Source organism: Rhincodon typus, chromosome 15, assembly GCF_021869965.1.
Source record: "Rhincodon typus isolate 14 chromosome 15, sRhiTyp1.1, whole genome shotgun sequence".
NCBI lineage: Eukaryota > Metazoa > Chordata > Chondrichthyes > Orectolobiformes > Rhincodontidae > Rhincodon > Rhincodon typus.
Window position 1 is genome coordinate 29,928,499 of NC_063346.1, and position 15,703 is coordinate 29,944,201.

A 15,703-nucleotide genomic window follows, 5' to 3' on the forward strand; every position below is an offset into this window, starting at 1 on the left:
TTAGAATTATTAAGGCATCTGAAAATATGCAAGGATGAAACGGAAAGCACAAGTTTTCAGAAAATGTATTCAAGTGATCCTGAATTTGTTCAATGTGAACAGCTGTGGTCTTTTAAGCTTTGTGCCCATTTTTTATACATACACTTGCTTCCACTTGACCTAATCAACTGCTGTTATTTCCATTTTTGGCATTTCACAGTTAGTTCTCCCCACTTCAGTAACCCTTCATTTAATTCTTCTGTATACAAGTTTCTGATTTCGATGACAATTCATCATACATTTTCATCCTTCTCTCCTATCAACCCATCATAATCAAGTTTTAATCTGTGTATCTCTCAGCATTTTCCATTATATCCACAACAGCACGCAAAGCTGCCAGGAATATTAGTATCAACTCTCCTATCCCCCAAGGATGGTGAGTGAGATAGTTGTCAAAAGTGAAGATTAATCTCTGTTCTGTCCTGTCCTGTCCTATCCAATCCATCCTGCTCCCTGTCCTATTGCACTCACCAACCCATTATTACCAACGCATATTTCTCCCCAGAATATTTACAAACTCAAACTGGATCCTTGTCAGCTATAATCTCATCATGCCTGACAGTATCAGCATCCTGACATTAACAGTAACACATCTTAATGACATTGGACTCCTTCCTCCTTAAACAAGTCACCCTGGCAGATCAGGGACTGCTTGATCTAATCCCTATCAATATTTAAAATATTAGCTTGATAAATACCAACTTATAAAAAAAAAATTGTGAATGTTTTGTTAACAGTCCATTGTTATAACAAAATATCTTTTTCATCAAACTCAACAATACAAACAAATTGTGGATGATTAATACTTACTCCTTTGCTTTCACCAGTATGTGTTTTGCATAGTCAACTAGGAAACACTCTGCAAGATAACTACTTCCACTTGATACAAGAGATTCTAGTATTGCCCTGCACCAGCATCGTAGCTCATGACAGTAAATAGCACAAATCTGCAAAAAGAGAAAGTCATTGGACAATCAGAAGAGATACAAGCCCCATCATTGTGCATGGATTACTCACATTGCTATACATTTGGCTGCAGCTCTATGATGATGAATTTTAAACACAGGTAAGGGTTCAAGACACTCTTCAGCATTTACTCACCAGAACAGATGAAATGTAGCTCAGTTCATTAGGAAGTTCTTTTCAAAATGCTCTATTATACAATCAGTTAGAATGCATGTAACTATAAAAAGATTCATTTGAAAAGTAAAAAAACAATTTGTATTCATATTGTATTTTGTCACATTCTCTGACTTTCAAAGAATTTTTTCTTAGAAGTCAGTCACCGTTAAATGGGCACATAGCAGTCAGGTTATATTGCTCAACAAACAGTAAAGAAAATGAATAACTGGATAAATCAGTTTTAGTGGTATTAAAGATTTTGACGAGGGCTCTGTACTTTAAATAATGCCATGAAATCTATAACATCAAGTTGAGCAGGGAAAGCCTCATCTTCACACCTTATCTGAAAACCTGAATTATAGCACCCTATCAGAAGTGCACTTCAGTATTTCAGCAGTGTCAGCATAGATCATCCAGCAGATGAGTTACTGGTGTGAAAATCAAGTCATTGATTTTTACATGCTAGAAATTTTCTCAGAATACAAAAACCAATCTACCTGCCCTTGTTCTAGAACAGGAAGTTTAATTTCCTCTAAATCTTCATGGCTCCTGTTGTAGAATTGATTCATCTTCTCCTCCAATCTTTGATATTGATTTGCATTTTCAACCAGATCACAGAAGCCATTTGTTATTCTCCCCCAGAAACAGCTAGGGTCTTCCACCTAGGCACACACAAGTAATAAAATATCATTCAGACTACGCGAGTACCAGACAATGACCATTCCTCTTTATGTTTAACTGCACTACCATCACGAAATCCTCCACCATTACCACTCTGGGGATTGCCACTGACTGGAAAAAGAATTTCAATAGCCATATAAAAACATTGCTTACAAGAGCAGGTCAAGAGATCAAGGACAACAAGGTGCAGGGCTGGATGAACAACACAGGCCAAGCAGCATCTATGATGCTGCTTGGCCTGCTGTGTTCATCCAGCCCTGCACCTTGTTGTCTCGGATTCTCCAGCATCTGCAGTTCCTACTATCTCTCAAGAGATCAAGGAATTGTGTTAAGTAACTCAACAACTTCCCCAAAGTCTGCATACAATTTTAAGGCATAAGTCAGGAGTGTGATGGAAAACTCTTCATTTGCTTAGATTGCATATAGTTGCAACACCAGAAAAAGCTCAACAACATCCAGACTTGAATGTTGGATGGAGATGAGGGAGGTGGTGTAGGGGCAGGTGTGGCACTTCTTGCGGTTACAGGGAAAGGTGCCAGGTGTGGTGGGGTTAGTGGGGAGTGTGGAGCGGATTAGGGAGTAACGCAGTGAGCAGTCCCTACAAAAAGCAGATAGGGGTGGGGAGGGAAATATCTCTTTGGTTGTGGGGTTGGATTGCAAGTGGCGGAAGTGGCAGAGAATGATACGCTGGATGCGGAGGTTGTTGGGGTAGTTATGCGAGGAACAGGGTCATTCTGTCTTTATTTTTGTTGGGTGAGGGTGTTTGAGGACAGAAGCACAGGAAATGCAAAAGATGTGATTGAGGGCATTTCAATCACCCGAAGCATCCAGGAGTGGAACACTCCACCTTGAGAGCAGATGTGGCAGAGGCAGAGGAGTCGGGAGTGAGGGATCGCATTCTTGCAGGAAGGTGGGTGAGAGGAGGTGTAGTCCAGGTAGCTATGGGAGTCGGTAGGCTTGAAATAGATGTTGGTGTTGAGGCAGTTACCAGAGATGGAGACAGTCCAGATGAATTTGAGGTTGGGGTGAAAGGTGTTACTAACGTTGATGAATTGTGCAAGCTCCTTGTGGAAGTACAAGGTAGTGCTGCCACGGTCATCGATGTAGCAGAGAAAGAGGTGAGGGATGGTGCCAGTGTAACAGCAGAAAAGGGACTGTTCCACATACCATATGAGCAGGCAGGCATAGCTCGAACCCATGCGAGTGCCCATGGCCACCCTCTTGATTTGTAGGAAGTGGGAGGAGTTAAAGGAGAAGTTGATCAGGGTAAGGAGAAGCTCTGTTAAGCAGATGAGGGGGTTGGTGGAGGGGGACTGGTTGAGCCTACGGGAAAGGAAGAAGCGGAGGGCTTTTAGACCATCCGCATGGGGGATACAAGTGTACAGGGATTGGATGTCCATAGTGAAGATGAGGTGTTGGGGGCTAGGGAATTTGAAGTCTCGGGGGAGGTGGGCGGTGTGGGGTGGTGTACTGGACATAGGTGATGAGTTCCTGGACGGGGGGAAAAACAGATTCAAGGCAAGCGTAGATAAGTTCAGTGAGGCAAGAGCAGGCAGAGACAATGGGTGGGCCAGGGCAGTCAGGTTTGTGGATTTTGGGAAGGAGATAGAAACTTGCGGTGCGGGGTTGGGGAACAACGAGGTTGGAGGCTGTTGGAGGAAGGTCACCTGAGGTGAGGAGGTTACGAATGCTCTGAGAGACAATGGTTTGGTGGTCAGGATTGGGGTCATAATTGGGGTGGTAGGAGGAGATGTCAGAGAGTTGGTGCCTGGCCTCTGTGATGTAGAGGTCAGTGCGCCATACCACGACTGCACACCCCCCCCCCCAAATATTTACAAGTTTGATGACAAAGTGAAGGTGAACTTCCACCGCTGATGCCGTCACTCCTGCCACCGACGCTGTCACTTCTGCTGCCGATGCTGTCACTTCCGCTCCTGAGACAGTCTCCACCCCCACTCCCAGCTCCAGCTCTACACCCAACCCCAGCCCAAAGCCCTGCCGGGTCTTCACCATCCCCCCAGACCTCCCCTTCACCGAGGACAAATGGTCAGTCCTCGGCAAAAGACTCACCTTCATTTCAGTGTCCACACATCAACGAATTCCATTCACTTCTGGATGTCAAACTCTTCTTACACCACCTCCGCGTCTATTTCTTCGACCAGGAATCTAACCCACCCTCTGCCGACCCCTTCTCCTGCCTCCAACAAATTGCATCTTCCTGGACACCGCCCCCTTGACCTATTCATTACCAAATGCCATTGTGACATTGATTGCCTTAATCTCTCTACACCTCATTACTCCGACCCCTCCCCCACAGAACACGCAGCCCTCCACTCCAACCCTAACCTCACCATCAAATTTGCAAATTCGTGGGGGCGGGTCCGGTAGTGGTATGGCGGACTGACCTCTACCGCCTGTTTCTATCTCCTTCCCAAAATCCACAAACCTGACTGCTCCAGCTGACCCACCTGCTCCTGCCCCACTGAACTTACCTCCGCTTACCCTGACTCTCTTTTCTCTCCCCCAGTCCAGGAACTCCCCACCTACGTCTGGGACACCACCCATGCCCTCCACTCCTCAAGACTTCCAATTCCCTGGCCGCCAACACTTCATTCTCACTATAAACATCGCTGTACACTTGTATCCCCCAAGCAAATCGCCTAAAAGCCCTCCACCTCTTCCTCTCCCACAAGCCCAACCAGGCTCCCTCCACCAACACCCACATCCGCTTGACAGAACCTGTCCTTACCCTGAACAACTTCTCCTTCAACTCCTCCCACTTCCTACAGACTAAGCGGATGGCCATGGGAACCCGCATGGGCCAAAGCTATGCCTACCTCTTTGTAGGATATGTGGAACAGTCCCTCTTCTGCTGCTACACTGGCACCATCCCCCATCTCTTCCTCCGCTACATTGATGACTGTATCAGCGCTGCCTCGTGCTCCTACAAGGAGCTTGAACAGTTCATCAACTTTACTAACACCTTTCACCCCGACCTCAAATTTACCTGGATCATCTCCAATACATTCCTCTCCTTCCCGGACCTCTCTGTCTCCATCTCTGGAAACTGCCGCAACACCGACATCTATTTCAAGCCTACCAACTCCAATAGCTACCTGGACTACACCTCATCTCACCCACCCTCCTGCAAGAATGAGATCCCTTACTCCTAATTCCTCTGCCACATCTGCTCCCAAGATGGGCCGTTACACTCCCGGACATCCCAGACGTCCTCCTATTTCAAGGACCACAACACCACCATCCCCCGCCCATCCCCAACCAAAGAGATATTTCCCTCCCCACCCCTATCTGCCTTTCGTAGGGACCGCTCACTTTGTGACTCCCTCGTCTGCTCCACACTCCTCACTAACCCCACCACATCCAGCACCTTTCCCTACAACTGCAGGAAGTGCTACACCTGCCCCTACACCTCCCCCTCATCTCCATCGAAGGCCTAAAGCAAACCTTTCATATCCTACAGGGGTTCACCTGTATATCCTTCAACTTGGTCTACTGTATTCACTGCACCCGATGTGGCCTCCTCTACATCGGTGAGAACAAGCATAGACTTGGGGACCGTTTAGTGGAGCATCTGTGCTCTCTACGCGACAAACATCACCACCTTCCAGTCGCCAACCATTTTAACTCCACCTCCCACTCCGAGTGACGTGTCCATCCTGGGCCTCCTCCAGTGCCACAATGACACCACACGCAAACCGGAGGAGCAACACCTCATATTTCACCTCGGGAGCCTACTGCCCAATGGCCTTAACATGGAATTCACCAGTTTTAAAATCTCCCTGCCCCCAGCCTCACCCCACGTCCAAACATCCCTCTCACCCCCACATCCTTGATCTGACACAACCTGTCCATCTTCTTCCCCCTCCTATCCGCCCTACCGTTCCTACCAATCACCACGATCCCCTACCTGCATCCAACCTATCACTCCACCTACCTTTTCCCAGCCCCACCCATCCTCCCTCCCGCCTCCTTGACCCGACACAACCTGTCAAATCTTCTCTCCCATGTATTTGTCCCACACATCCCCTTGACCAATCCCCACCACTCCCTACCTGCATTCACCTACCACCATCCCATTTACCTTTCCCAGCCCCACCCCCTCCTCTCTCTATTTATTTCCCAGCTCCCTTCCCTCTCCCCCATTTCTGAAGAAGGGTCCCAACCGAAAACGGCAACTTTCCTGCTCCTCTGATGCTGCCTGGCCTGCTTTGTTCCTCCAGCTCCACAATGTGTTGCCTCCATCATCAACCTTTGCCTCCTATTTGTAAGCCAATTTTGGATTCAGTTTGCAAACTTGCCTTGGATCTCACGGGCTTTTACCTTTTGGACCAGCTTCCAGGTGGGACCTTGTCAAAGGCCTTACTGAAGTCTGTGTAAACCATATCAACTGCACTACCCTCAATATACTTAGTCACATTTCCAAAAACACAATTCAATTAGTTAGACAGGATCTCCCTCTAACAAATCCATACTGCCTATCCTAGCCTTTCCAAGTATTGATTAATTCTGTCCTTGAGAGAATTTTTTTCAATAATTTCCCTACCATTAACATCAGATAAACTTGTCTGTAATTACTGGCCTTTCCTTGCTGCCCTTCTTGAACAAAGAAACCATAATAGCTATCCTCCAGTCAACTGGCACTTCATGTGTGGCCAGCAAAGGATTAAATATATCCCTCAGGACCCTTGCACCCTCCCCACCACCCCCACCCCCCAACACACACACAGCACCCTAGGGATTTATGCACTGCATACCTGCTAAAACACCTAAAACCTTCTCCTTATTAATCTTAACATGCCCTAGAACCTCACCATCTCAAGTGAAATTGCTAGCTACTATGTCTCTCACCTCTGGTAATACGGATGAGAAATATTCATTCAAGACCTCACCTATGACCACTGGCTCCACGCACAGGTTGCCTCTTTGGTCTCTGTAAGGTCCCACTCTTTCCCTGGTAATCCTTTACTCTTAATATATTTATAAAAAGCCAGAGGTTTTCCATGACCCCATTTGCCAAAAATATTTCATGACCCCTCTTTTCCCTCCTAATTTTCTTTTTAAACAACCTCCTATACTCACTGTACTTTTGAAGGGCCTCCCCTTCTTCAAAACAAAGTACTGCGCTTGACATATGCTTCCTCCTTTTTTCTTTATCAACCTCTCAATACTCTTTAATAGCCCATCCAGGGTTCCCTGTACTTACTTGCCCTGAATTCTCACTATACTACGTTACTACAACCCTCACTTTCCAAACGTACTTACTTGCAAGTAACTGATCCCAGTCTATGTTTGACAGTTCCTTTGTAATGATATTGAAATCCTTTCTCCAATTATGACACTTAATTTCACCTCTTTCCATAATGACTTTGAAACTTACAGGGATATGGTCACTATCACCAAAATGTTCACTCACTGAAACTTCAATGACTTGACAGTTCTGCTTCCTAGGATTAGGTCTGGTACTACCCCATCTCTATTAAGGCTATCTATGTACTGTGGGGAAAAAAATATACTGGATGCACTTTAAAAATTCCATCCATTATGTTCAGCATTGGTTGGATTGAAGGGTCTGTTTCTGTGCTGTATAACTCTATGACAAGAGAGGCAGTCCAGAAGCAGCATCCTTTAAGGTCCAAACATTAAGACCCGAAACATTATCTCGGATTTCTCTTCCCAGATGCTGCCAGACCTGCTGAGCTTTTCCAGCAATTTCTGTTTTTGTTTCTGATTTGTAGCATCAGCAGTCCTTTTGGTTTTGATCCTTTAGGATCCAATCACTTTAAACTAGTGCTGCTAGGTGGGAGATTCTGTTCATATACCTGACACCTGAGTCCTGAAGCAATTGGTCAGTGCAGAACTGGGTCATAACAGAAGACTCCCAGAAAGAGAAGACCACAAAGCCACCTTGAAGAGATCAAACTTCCTTTCCATTTCATGGCAGCCCTTGGCTTGTGGTTAACAGAAATAAACAGTAACATAAAAAGATAAAGTTGCCATAGTCCCAGAAGTCTATGGGGCTGCTCTCACATTAGGGAGGGAAGCAGGCATAGGGAGGGAGGTGCAGGGAGATGGCTGGTGGTGGTTTAAACTGGGAGACACACAACTCGGGAAAGAATGAGGTCAAGGTGGATCCTTGACAGTGACCTTAGCCGGTACATGAATTGAACTCATACTGTCGGTATCACAAATCATCCATCCAAACAACTAAGCTAACAATGCAAAGTTGAGGCAAAGTGTCTGCACCTCCAAATATGTAATGACCCTTCCAGCATCACCTACTCTGAACATGACAAACTGCAGATAGCACTTTGAACTTCACAGCCATCTCCGAACGAAGTGACCCAAAAACGAAAGGAAAACAACCTCCATCCTACATGAGATTAAAAGCAGACGTAGGCCATTCAGCCCATAAACTCCAAGCCACCAATTTTTTGTAATCCTCAATTCTACTTTCCCAACTTTTCCCTATAACCCTTGATTCCCCTACTGTCTATCTTAACCTTGAATATACTTAATGACCCAGCTTTGACTGACTTGAATGGCAAAGAATTCCACAGATTCACTATCCTCAGAGAATGAATTCATCCATCTTAGTCTTAACTGGCCATCCATCCTGTCAAGCCCCCGTCAAGATTCCTATACTCACACAGCGGGTGGTGGCTGGCCTCACAATCAGACCCTTATTGATTTGTCTTTTGGAAATCCAAACATATTTAATCAACTTGTTCTCCTTTATCTATCCTGATTACCTCAAAAGAATTCTGATACGTTTGTCAGGCATAATTTCCTATTCATGAAGCTATGCTTACTCTCTTTGATCATACAACATATTTCGAAAGTTGTCCTGTCTTCGGACTTCTTATTGTGTACCAAACCACTAAATGCCACCACTTATTAATACTTGCTCGTGACTATCCCCTATGCATGATCAAACATCCTGAACTGTATCTGGCTTGACAATGCATTAACAGCATATGATCAATCTCAGATTGGTTGGGTAGTGCGTGTCCAGTTCCCAATTGCTTTCTTTGAAAGTGATCATCTTATTGATATGACTTCCGACTATCTCCTGATTTGTTCCTCAAAATGCCAATTTCTCTTTTATAACAGGCTAATGTCCCTACTAGCTTAATAACTTAATAAATCTCTACCAAGATAATGCGACACCAGCACAGTAACTTGTCTGGTTGGATTATGGAGTGTCAGCTCCAAATGATTTAATATCATCCCAAAATGTCCCCAGAAATATATCAAAGAATTCTCAAAAATTCCAAAGCTTACCAACATCCTTCAGTTAAAAGAACCACATGCGTCTCCACAAGGACTGATGATTCATAAAACAATTTGACTAAAATTACTTTCAAAACAGCATGCTGGCTTTTGACCTCCAAGAACCTGCCTTATAAATTATCTGCTTATTAAAACGGAATTTACAAAATACATTGCAAGATACATTAAAATACACAAAGCTCAAAAATAACCATACAAAAGTAATAATTACAAACCATTACAGAGTCAGATTTATACAGCACGGAAACAGACCCTCCAGTCCAACCCATCCACACTGACCAGATATCCTAAATTAATCTAGTCCCCCATTTGTCAGCATTTGGCCCATTTCCCTCTAAACCCTTTATATTCGTATACCCATCCAGATGCCTTTTAAGTGTTGTAATTATACCAGCCTCCGTCACTTCCTTTAGCAGCTCATTCCATACTCTCACCATCCTCTGCGTGAAAAAGTTGCCCCTTAAGTCCCTTTAAATCTTTACCCTCTCATCTTAAACCTATGGACTCTAGTTTTTGGTTCCCCCACCCGAGGGGAAAGACCTTGTCTATTTACCCTCTCCATGCACCTCATGATTTTATAAACCTCTAAAAGGTCACGCCTCAGCCTCCAATGCTCCAAGGAAAATAGCCCCAGTCTATTCAGCCTCTCCCTCTGGCTCAAACCCTCCAACCTTGGCAACATCCTTGTAATTCTTTTCCGAATCCTTTCAAGTTTCACAACATCCTTCCTATAGGAGGGCAACCAGAACTGCATGCAGTATTCCAAATGTAGCCTAAACAATGTCCTGTACAACTGCTATAAAACATAGCTATCTTTGAGTAATAGCAGTAGCTTGAGCCATAAAAACACAAATCAATTACCTTAATTTGGACCTGGGCCATACAACTTTTCTTCTTTATGAAAAGTATTTTGTAACTAACCCCAATTACACGAAATGTGACTTAATTCCTTACTTGCTTAATCAAATCATATTTATTGAAAAAACCAATCTGGCCATCTCAGTCAGGACAGGAGATCATTCTAGATGGGAGAACAAAGACATCCATCTAAATAACATTGCTCATTCAAACAAGTTGATGAAATCACCTTCAGTGATCATAATGTAAATTTCACAAATGAAGTGGAATTACATGAAGTGCACAATTTTTATATGCACTTAAAAAGAAACTGCAGTCTGATCAAATCAGCAAAAATCATGCATCAGTTTTTTATACAAGGAGATGTAGACACAACATATGCTATTATGATTACCTTTATGATGAAAATTTCAAACATTTTCTGTGCGATGGTATACAATTTCAAATGTGAGCAAATTCTCCTGTTTTGAAAGCAAAGAAATTTGTCATTTGTTTATCATAATTGTTTTACTCCTTGAAACATCAGAAATATAGTTTAACAAACCAAATAATAAACCAGATAAAGTTGCAGCTGTGATCAGAGATATTTTGTTTAATTTGGGTAAATCATCTACTTACAACTTTGGACTTGGCAAACAGAAATTTACAATTAGTGAGGTTGTTGACTTGCTCGCCGAGCTGGCTTGATTTCATTCAGATGTTTCATCACCATGCTAGGTAACATCATCAGTGAGGCTGCTGATGAAGCGAGGTTGTTCTACTCTGCTTGGAATTTATACTGTCCGGTCCGTTATGGTGAGTAGTGTCGTTTCTGGTTTGGTATATGGGATCCAATTCTGTGTGTTTGTTGATTGCATTATGGGTTGAGAACCATGTCTCTAGGAATTCCTGTGCTTGCCTATGTTTGGCTTGGGCTACTATGGTTACATTGTACAAGTTAAACTCACGGCCTTCACTGTCCGAGTGTGCTGATATTAGGGAAGGTTTGTCGTGTTGTTTTGCTACTAGCTGACGTTCATGTATTCTGATGGCTAGCTTCCTTCCGGTCTGTCCGATGTAATGCTTGTGGTGGTCGTTGCATGGTATTTTGTAAACTACGCTGGTTCTGCATGTTGTGGGAATGGGGTCTTTAATCCTTGTGAGTGTTTGTCGTAGTGTGGCTCCGGGCTTGTGCATTACCATGATTCCTAGTGATCGTAGGAGTCTTGTTGTCAATTCTGATATGTTCTAGATATAGGGCAGCGTGGCCAATGTGTTAGGGCGTACTGTGTCCTCTGTGTTGTTGTCTATTCAGTAGGCACCTGTGGATGAAGTTGCGAGGCTATCCGTTCATAGTGAAGATTTTGTATAGGTGATCTTCCGTTTTCCTGCATAGTTCTGGTGTGTTGCAGTGAGTGGGGTGGCCCGTTTAAATAGTGCCCTAACGCAGCTTTGTTTGTGGACATTGGGGTGGTTGCTGTGGAAGTTGAGGATTTGGTCAGTTGCATTGCTTCCCTGTATACCAAGGTTGATTTCCAAGTATAGTATATTTAATAGTATCACTATTAAATCTCTCTTATTAGTCTCTGTTCCAAGGAAATCTTTTTGAGTGTCTCCACATAACTGGTACTAATGTAATAATTTGTGCCGTTAACACACAAAGGAGGTACACAAGTCTACAAGTTCAGTGTTATGATGAAAGATTAACAACAAAAATCAGCAGAGGGAAGTCACAGTTAAACTCAGGAGGTATATATTAGATATCAATGTGGAAATATAAATCCAGAGAATTAATTTAACTTATAAATATAGGAACCTTTCCACAGAAAAAGCGATCAATACATGGAACAAACTCCCAGCATGCAGCAGTGGCTGGAAAATCTTGGAATATTTTAAAAACCAATTAAATGCTGCAATCACAAGACTTCAGAATCATTCTAGATTGATGAACGAAGACAGACCAAATACCTTTTGTGACACAATTTTATTATGAAATCAACTTCACAACAGTCAAAATGCAATACTCTATTTACAAAAGAAGTGGGATTTGGTGAAGTATACAACATTAAATGTGGAAGTAAATGAACTTTAAATAATTAAAAGCACACAAAACAAGCTTCCAAAGTACCCATTCACTAAAAATATCCCTATCTCCAAAAACATTCTAATACTGCCTCACTGTTTGCTTGTGCAATCTCATCCAAAGCTATTTTATCTACAAATAGATATTTACAAAAAGATATTGACCCATTTTTCAGTAATAACAACAGAAAACCTCCTGGCTTCACCATTTTACTGTGTTATGTAAATACAAGGACAGAATATAGGACAAAATATGGTAGACAGTAGCATAGCAGTAATACTATTGAACTCACAATCCACAGGCCAGACTAATGCTCCAAAGACACGAGTTCAAATGTCACCAGTGAAAACTAAATTCAATTAATTAAGAAAATAAATTTGGAATGAAAAGACAGTCTCAGTGATGACATGAAACTACTGAGATATCTGCTTCACTAACGCTCTTCAGGAAAGAAAATCTGCTCTTCTTATCAAGTCAGGCCTGTGACTTGAAATTAACCAGAATGCAATTTGACTCTCAACAGCCCTCTAAAGTAGCACAGTAAGTCACTCAGATGTACCATACTGTTTTGGAAAAGTCAAATACAAATAAAACTGAATAGACAACCCAGCCATCCACAGAAATAAAAAGAGGTACACCCTCTCTAATCAACTCCGCAAATTCCTCCAAATATCTGGGGGCTTACATGAAGGTTAGGAGAGCCATCCTAAAGCCTAGTCAAGCAGTACCCTGACACGATTATGCAAGTATGAGTATACCTTACAACAAATATCTTGTACATCTCTATCACCTGCCATAGACAAGTGGCAGCACAGTGGTATATAGTTAGGAAGGAGTAAGTCTGGGAATTTTCAACATGGACCCCATATCAATTAAGCTTCATGGCTTCGGATCCAACATGGGCAAGAAACCATGCTGATGATTAGCACTGACCAATCTCCTTGAGCTGATTAATCAGTACTCCCCCATGCTGAACACCATTTAGGGGGAAAAAAAAAATTGAGAACAGTAAGGGTAAAGAAATACACTCCATGCAAGGTCTTCAATATTAAATCACAACGATTGGCTCTGACTGGGCTGGACAAATTCTGACAGAAACCTGCTGGTCTGGGCAAGTGATATTGAATCAACAGGGAAAAGACTACTGACCTCAACCTCACTAATCTGCTTATTGAAGTTGCATCTTTCCATTAGAGTATTGATAGCAATAACTACCTATAAGTTCTTGTGGAGAAGTTCTTTCTTCACAGAGAACATCCTCCATTATGTTTTGTAGCACTATCAGTGCTTAACAGAACAGATCTAAAACAGATGTGGCAGCTCAAAACTGCTCATTCATGAGATGCTGTAAGCCATCAGCAACAGAATTGCATTCTCTCACATTCTATAACTTCATGGAAATGTGTTGGTGACAGGTTCAATTGAGGCATTCTAGAGGGTGTTGAATGTTTCTTTGGATAGTAGTTTGTATGGATATAGGGAAAAGGCAGGATATTGACATTAGACAAGGGTGTCAGACTATATAATAGGGCCAATGCAGGCATGGTGGACCAAATGCACTGCAATAATTCTGCGATTCATAGCTCAGCATATCCCTCAGTATGTCCCATTAAACCAGGGGACAACCTTGGTTCTGCATGGGAACAAAAGAGAGGTATACTTAAAATGAAGTATCATACACATCAAGTTCCAACACATGACTTACATGCAACGTCAAACAGCAGAAGCAGCATGTTATAGAGATTAGTAATTCTGCAACCAACATATCAGATCTGTGGTACTTCTTCATCCAGTTTTGAATGGTACAGGCAATTAAATAATTAACTGAAAAAAGTGCCTCCGTGAATATCCCCATTCTTAATGCAGATGGACCCCAAAATATCAGTGCAGAAGATAAAGACAGAAACATTTACAACACAGAGATAACAAGGTGTAGAGCTGGATGAACACAGCAGGCCAAGCAGCATCAGAGGAGCAGGAAGGCTGATGTTTCGGGCCTAGACCCTTCCTCAGAAAACATTCAGTTTATGTGCTGAATGGAAGATTCATTGTGATCTCCTTAAGCTCGTAACATCACAATGCCAGTTTCCAATTTACTTCAGTCCGCATTATATCAAGAAACAGATGAACACAATGGATGCAGCAAAACGTATGGGCTCTGACAACATTCTGGTATCAAAACTGAAGATTTGTAACCCTAACCATGCCTTTGCCATGCTGTTCTAGTACAACCACATCACCAGCATCTATCCAACAATGTTGCCCTACCCCCTAAAAGAACAAGACAAATACAACTGAGCAATTACTATCCGATCTGTCCACCCAAAGAAATGTAAGTTGTAGTCATTGGCAGTATTAAGGGATACTTGAACAACAACCTGATCACCACTACACAGTCTGGATTCTGCAGAAGGCCACTCAGCTCCAGACCTCATTACAGACTTGGTCTCAAAAATGAACAAAAAAAGAGCAACTGCCAGATGAGAGTGCCTGCTTTTGACATTTTGGCAGCATTTGATCTAGAATGGCAACAAGAAACCCCGAGTAAAAAGAGAATTTAACAGGAACTGGGGAGAAAACCTTTTGCTGGCTTGAGTCATACTCGGCACAAAGGAAGGTGGTTGCGTTTGTTGGAATCTAATCACTTCAGCCCAGGACACCATTACAGCAGTTCTGTAGGGTAGTGTCTTAAGCAAAACCATCTTCTCTTGCTTAAATAACTTTCCCTCTTTCATAAAAATCAGAAATACAGATTTTTTTTTAAAAAAATTATTCTTTCACGGGATGTGGGCTACACTTCTATTTATTGTCAGTGCCTAATTGCCTTCAAGAAGGTAGTGGTCAACCACCTTCATGAACTGCTACAGACAATGTACATAAGGTAGATTCCACAGTTCTCTAGGGAAGAGAGTTCCAGGATTTAAGCTAAGTAATAATGAATGAACAGTGAAATGGTTGCAAATCAGGATGGTGTGTGGCTGAGGGGAACTTGTGAATATCAGTACCTAAGTGAGTCTGCTAACCTTATCCTTCTAGGTGGTAAAGGCTGAGAGTTTGGATGGTTTGTTGAAGGAGTTTTGATGACCTGCTGGAGCACATCTTGGAGATGGTAGACAAGGCTGTCACTGCACATTGGTGATGAAGGAAATGGTATTTAAAGGGATGGTAGGGAGTGCTGATCAAGTAAGCCTCTTTTTTCTGGATGGCATTGAATTACTTGAGCGCTGTTGGAGCTGTACTCATCCAGACAAGTAGAGAGTATCCCAATCTGACTTGTGCTTTGCAGATACAGGAGTCATGAGGAACTACTCACCACAGAACCCCTGAGCTCTAACTTGCTCTTATAGTCAGGGTACTTACATGGCCAACGGTACAGATTTCACTTCTGTAAATCCTCAGACACAGAGGGAGAGCATGCTTGTATAAAGCAAGACCTAGGCACTATTTAGGCTTGGGTTGATAAGTGGAAAGTAGCATTCACACCACTGAAGTGCCAGGTAATGAACATCAAAAGAGAGAATCCAATCATCTTCCCTGAACTTTCAATACAATACTGACATCAACATCAGATATTGGACTGGAGCAGCTGCACAATTACTTTGGTGAAAGAACAGTGAATAACTCACATCT

The 15,703-nt window shown here is 42.8% G+C and overlaps 1 protein-coding gene across 7 annotated transcripts in view; it reads right to left on the bottom strand.

The window, feature by feature from the left end:
* The window catches only part of tdrd12 (tudor domain containing 12), a 124,002-nt gene that overhangs the window by 106,364 nt on the left and 1,935 nt on the right, over positions 1 to 15,703 (bottom strand). For 5 of the 7 annotated variants that reach the window (XM_048605530.1, XM_048605531.1, XM_048605534.1 and 2 more), the window contains exons 2-4: positions 10,406 to 10,472; positions 1,659 to 1,823; positions 850 to 986 (exon numbers count right to left, since the gene is read on the bottom strand). In XM_048605530.1, coding sequence (XP_048461487.1) covers positions 850 to 986; positions 1,659 to 1,823; positions 10,406 to 10,429 — 326 coding nt within the window. In that variant the 5' untranslated portion in view covers positions 10,430 to 10,472. Of the gene's footprint in view, positions 1 to 849; positions 987 to 1,658; positions 1,824 to 10,107; positions 10,175 to 10,405; positions 10,473 to 15,703 lie in introns of all 7 variants that reach the window. The other 2 variants (XM_048605533.1, XM_048605532.1) reach the window with 1 other exon arrangement.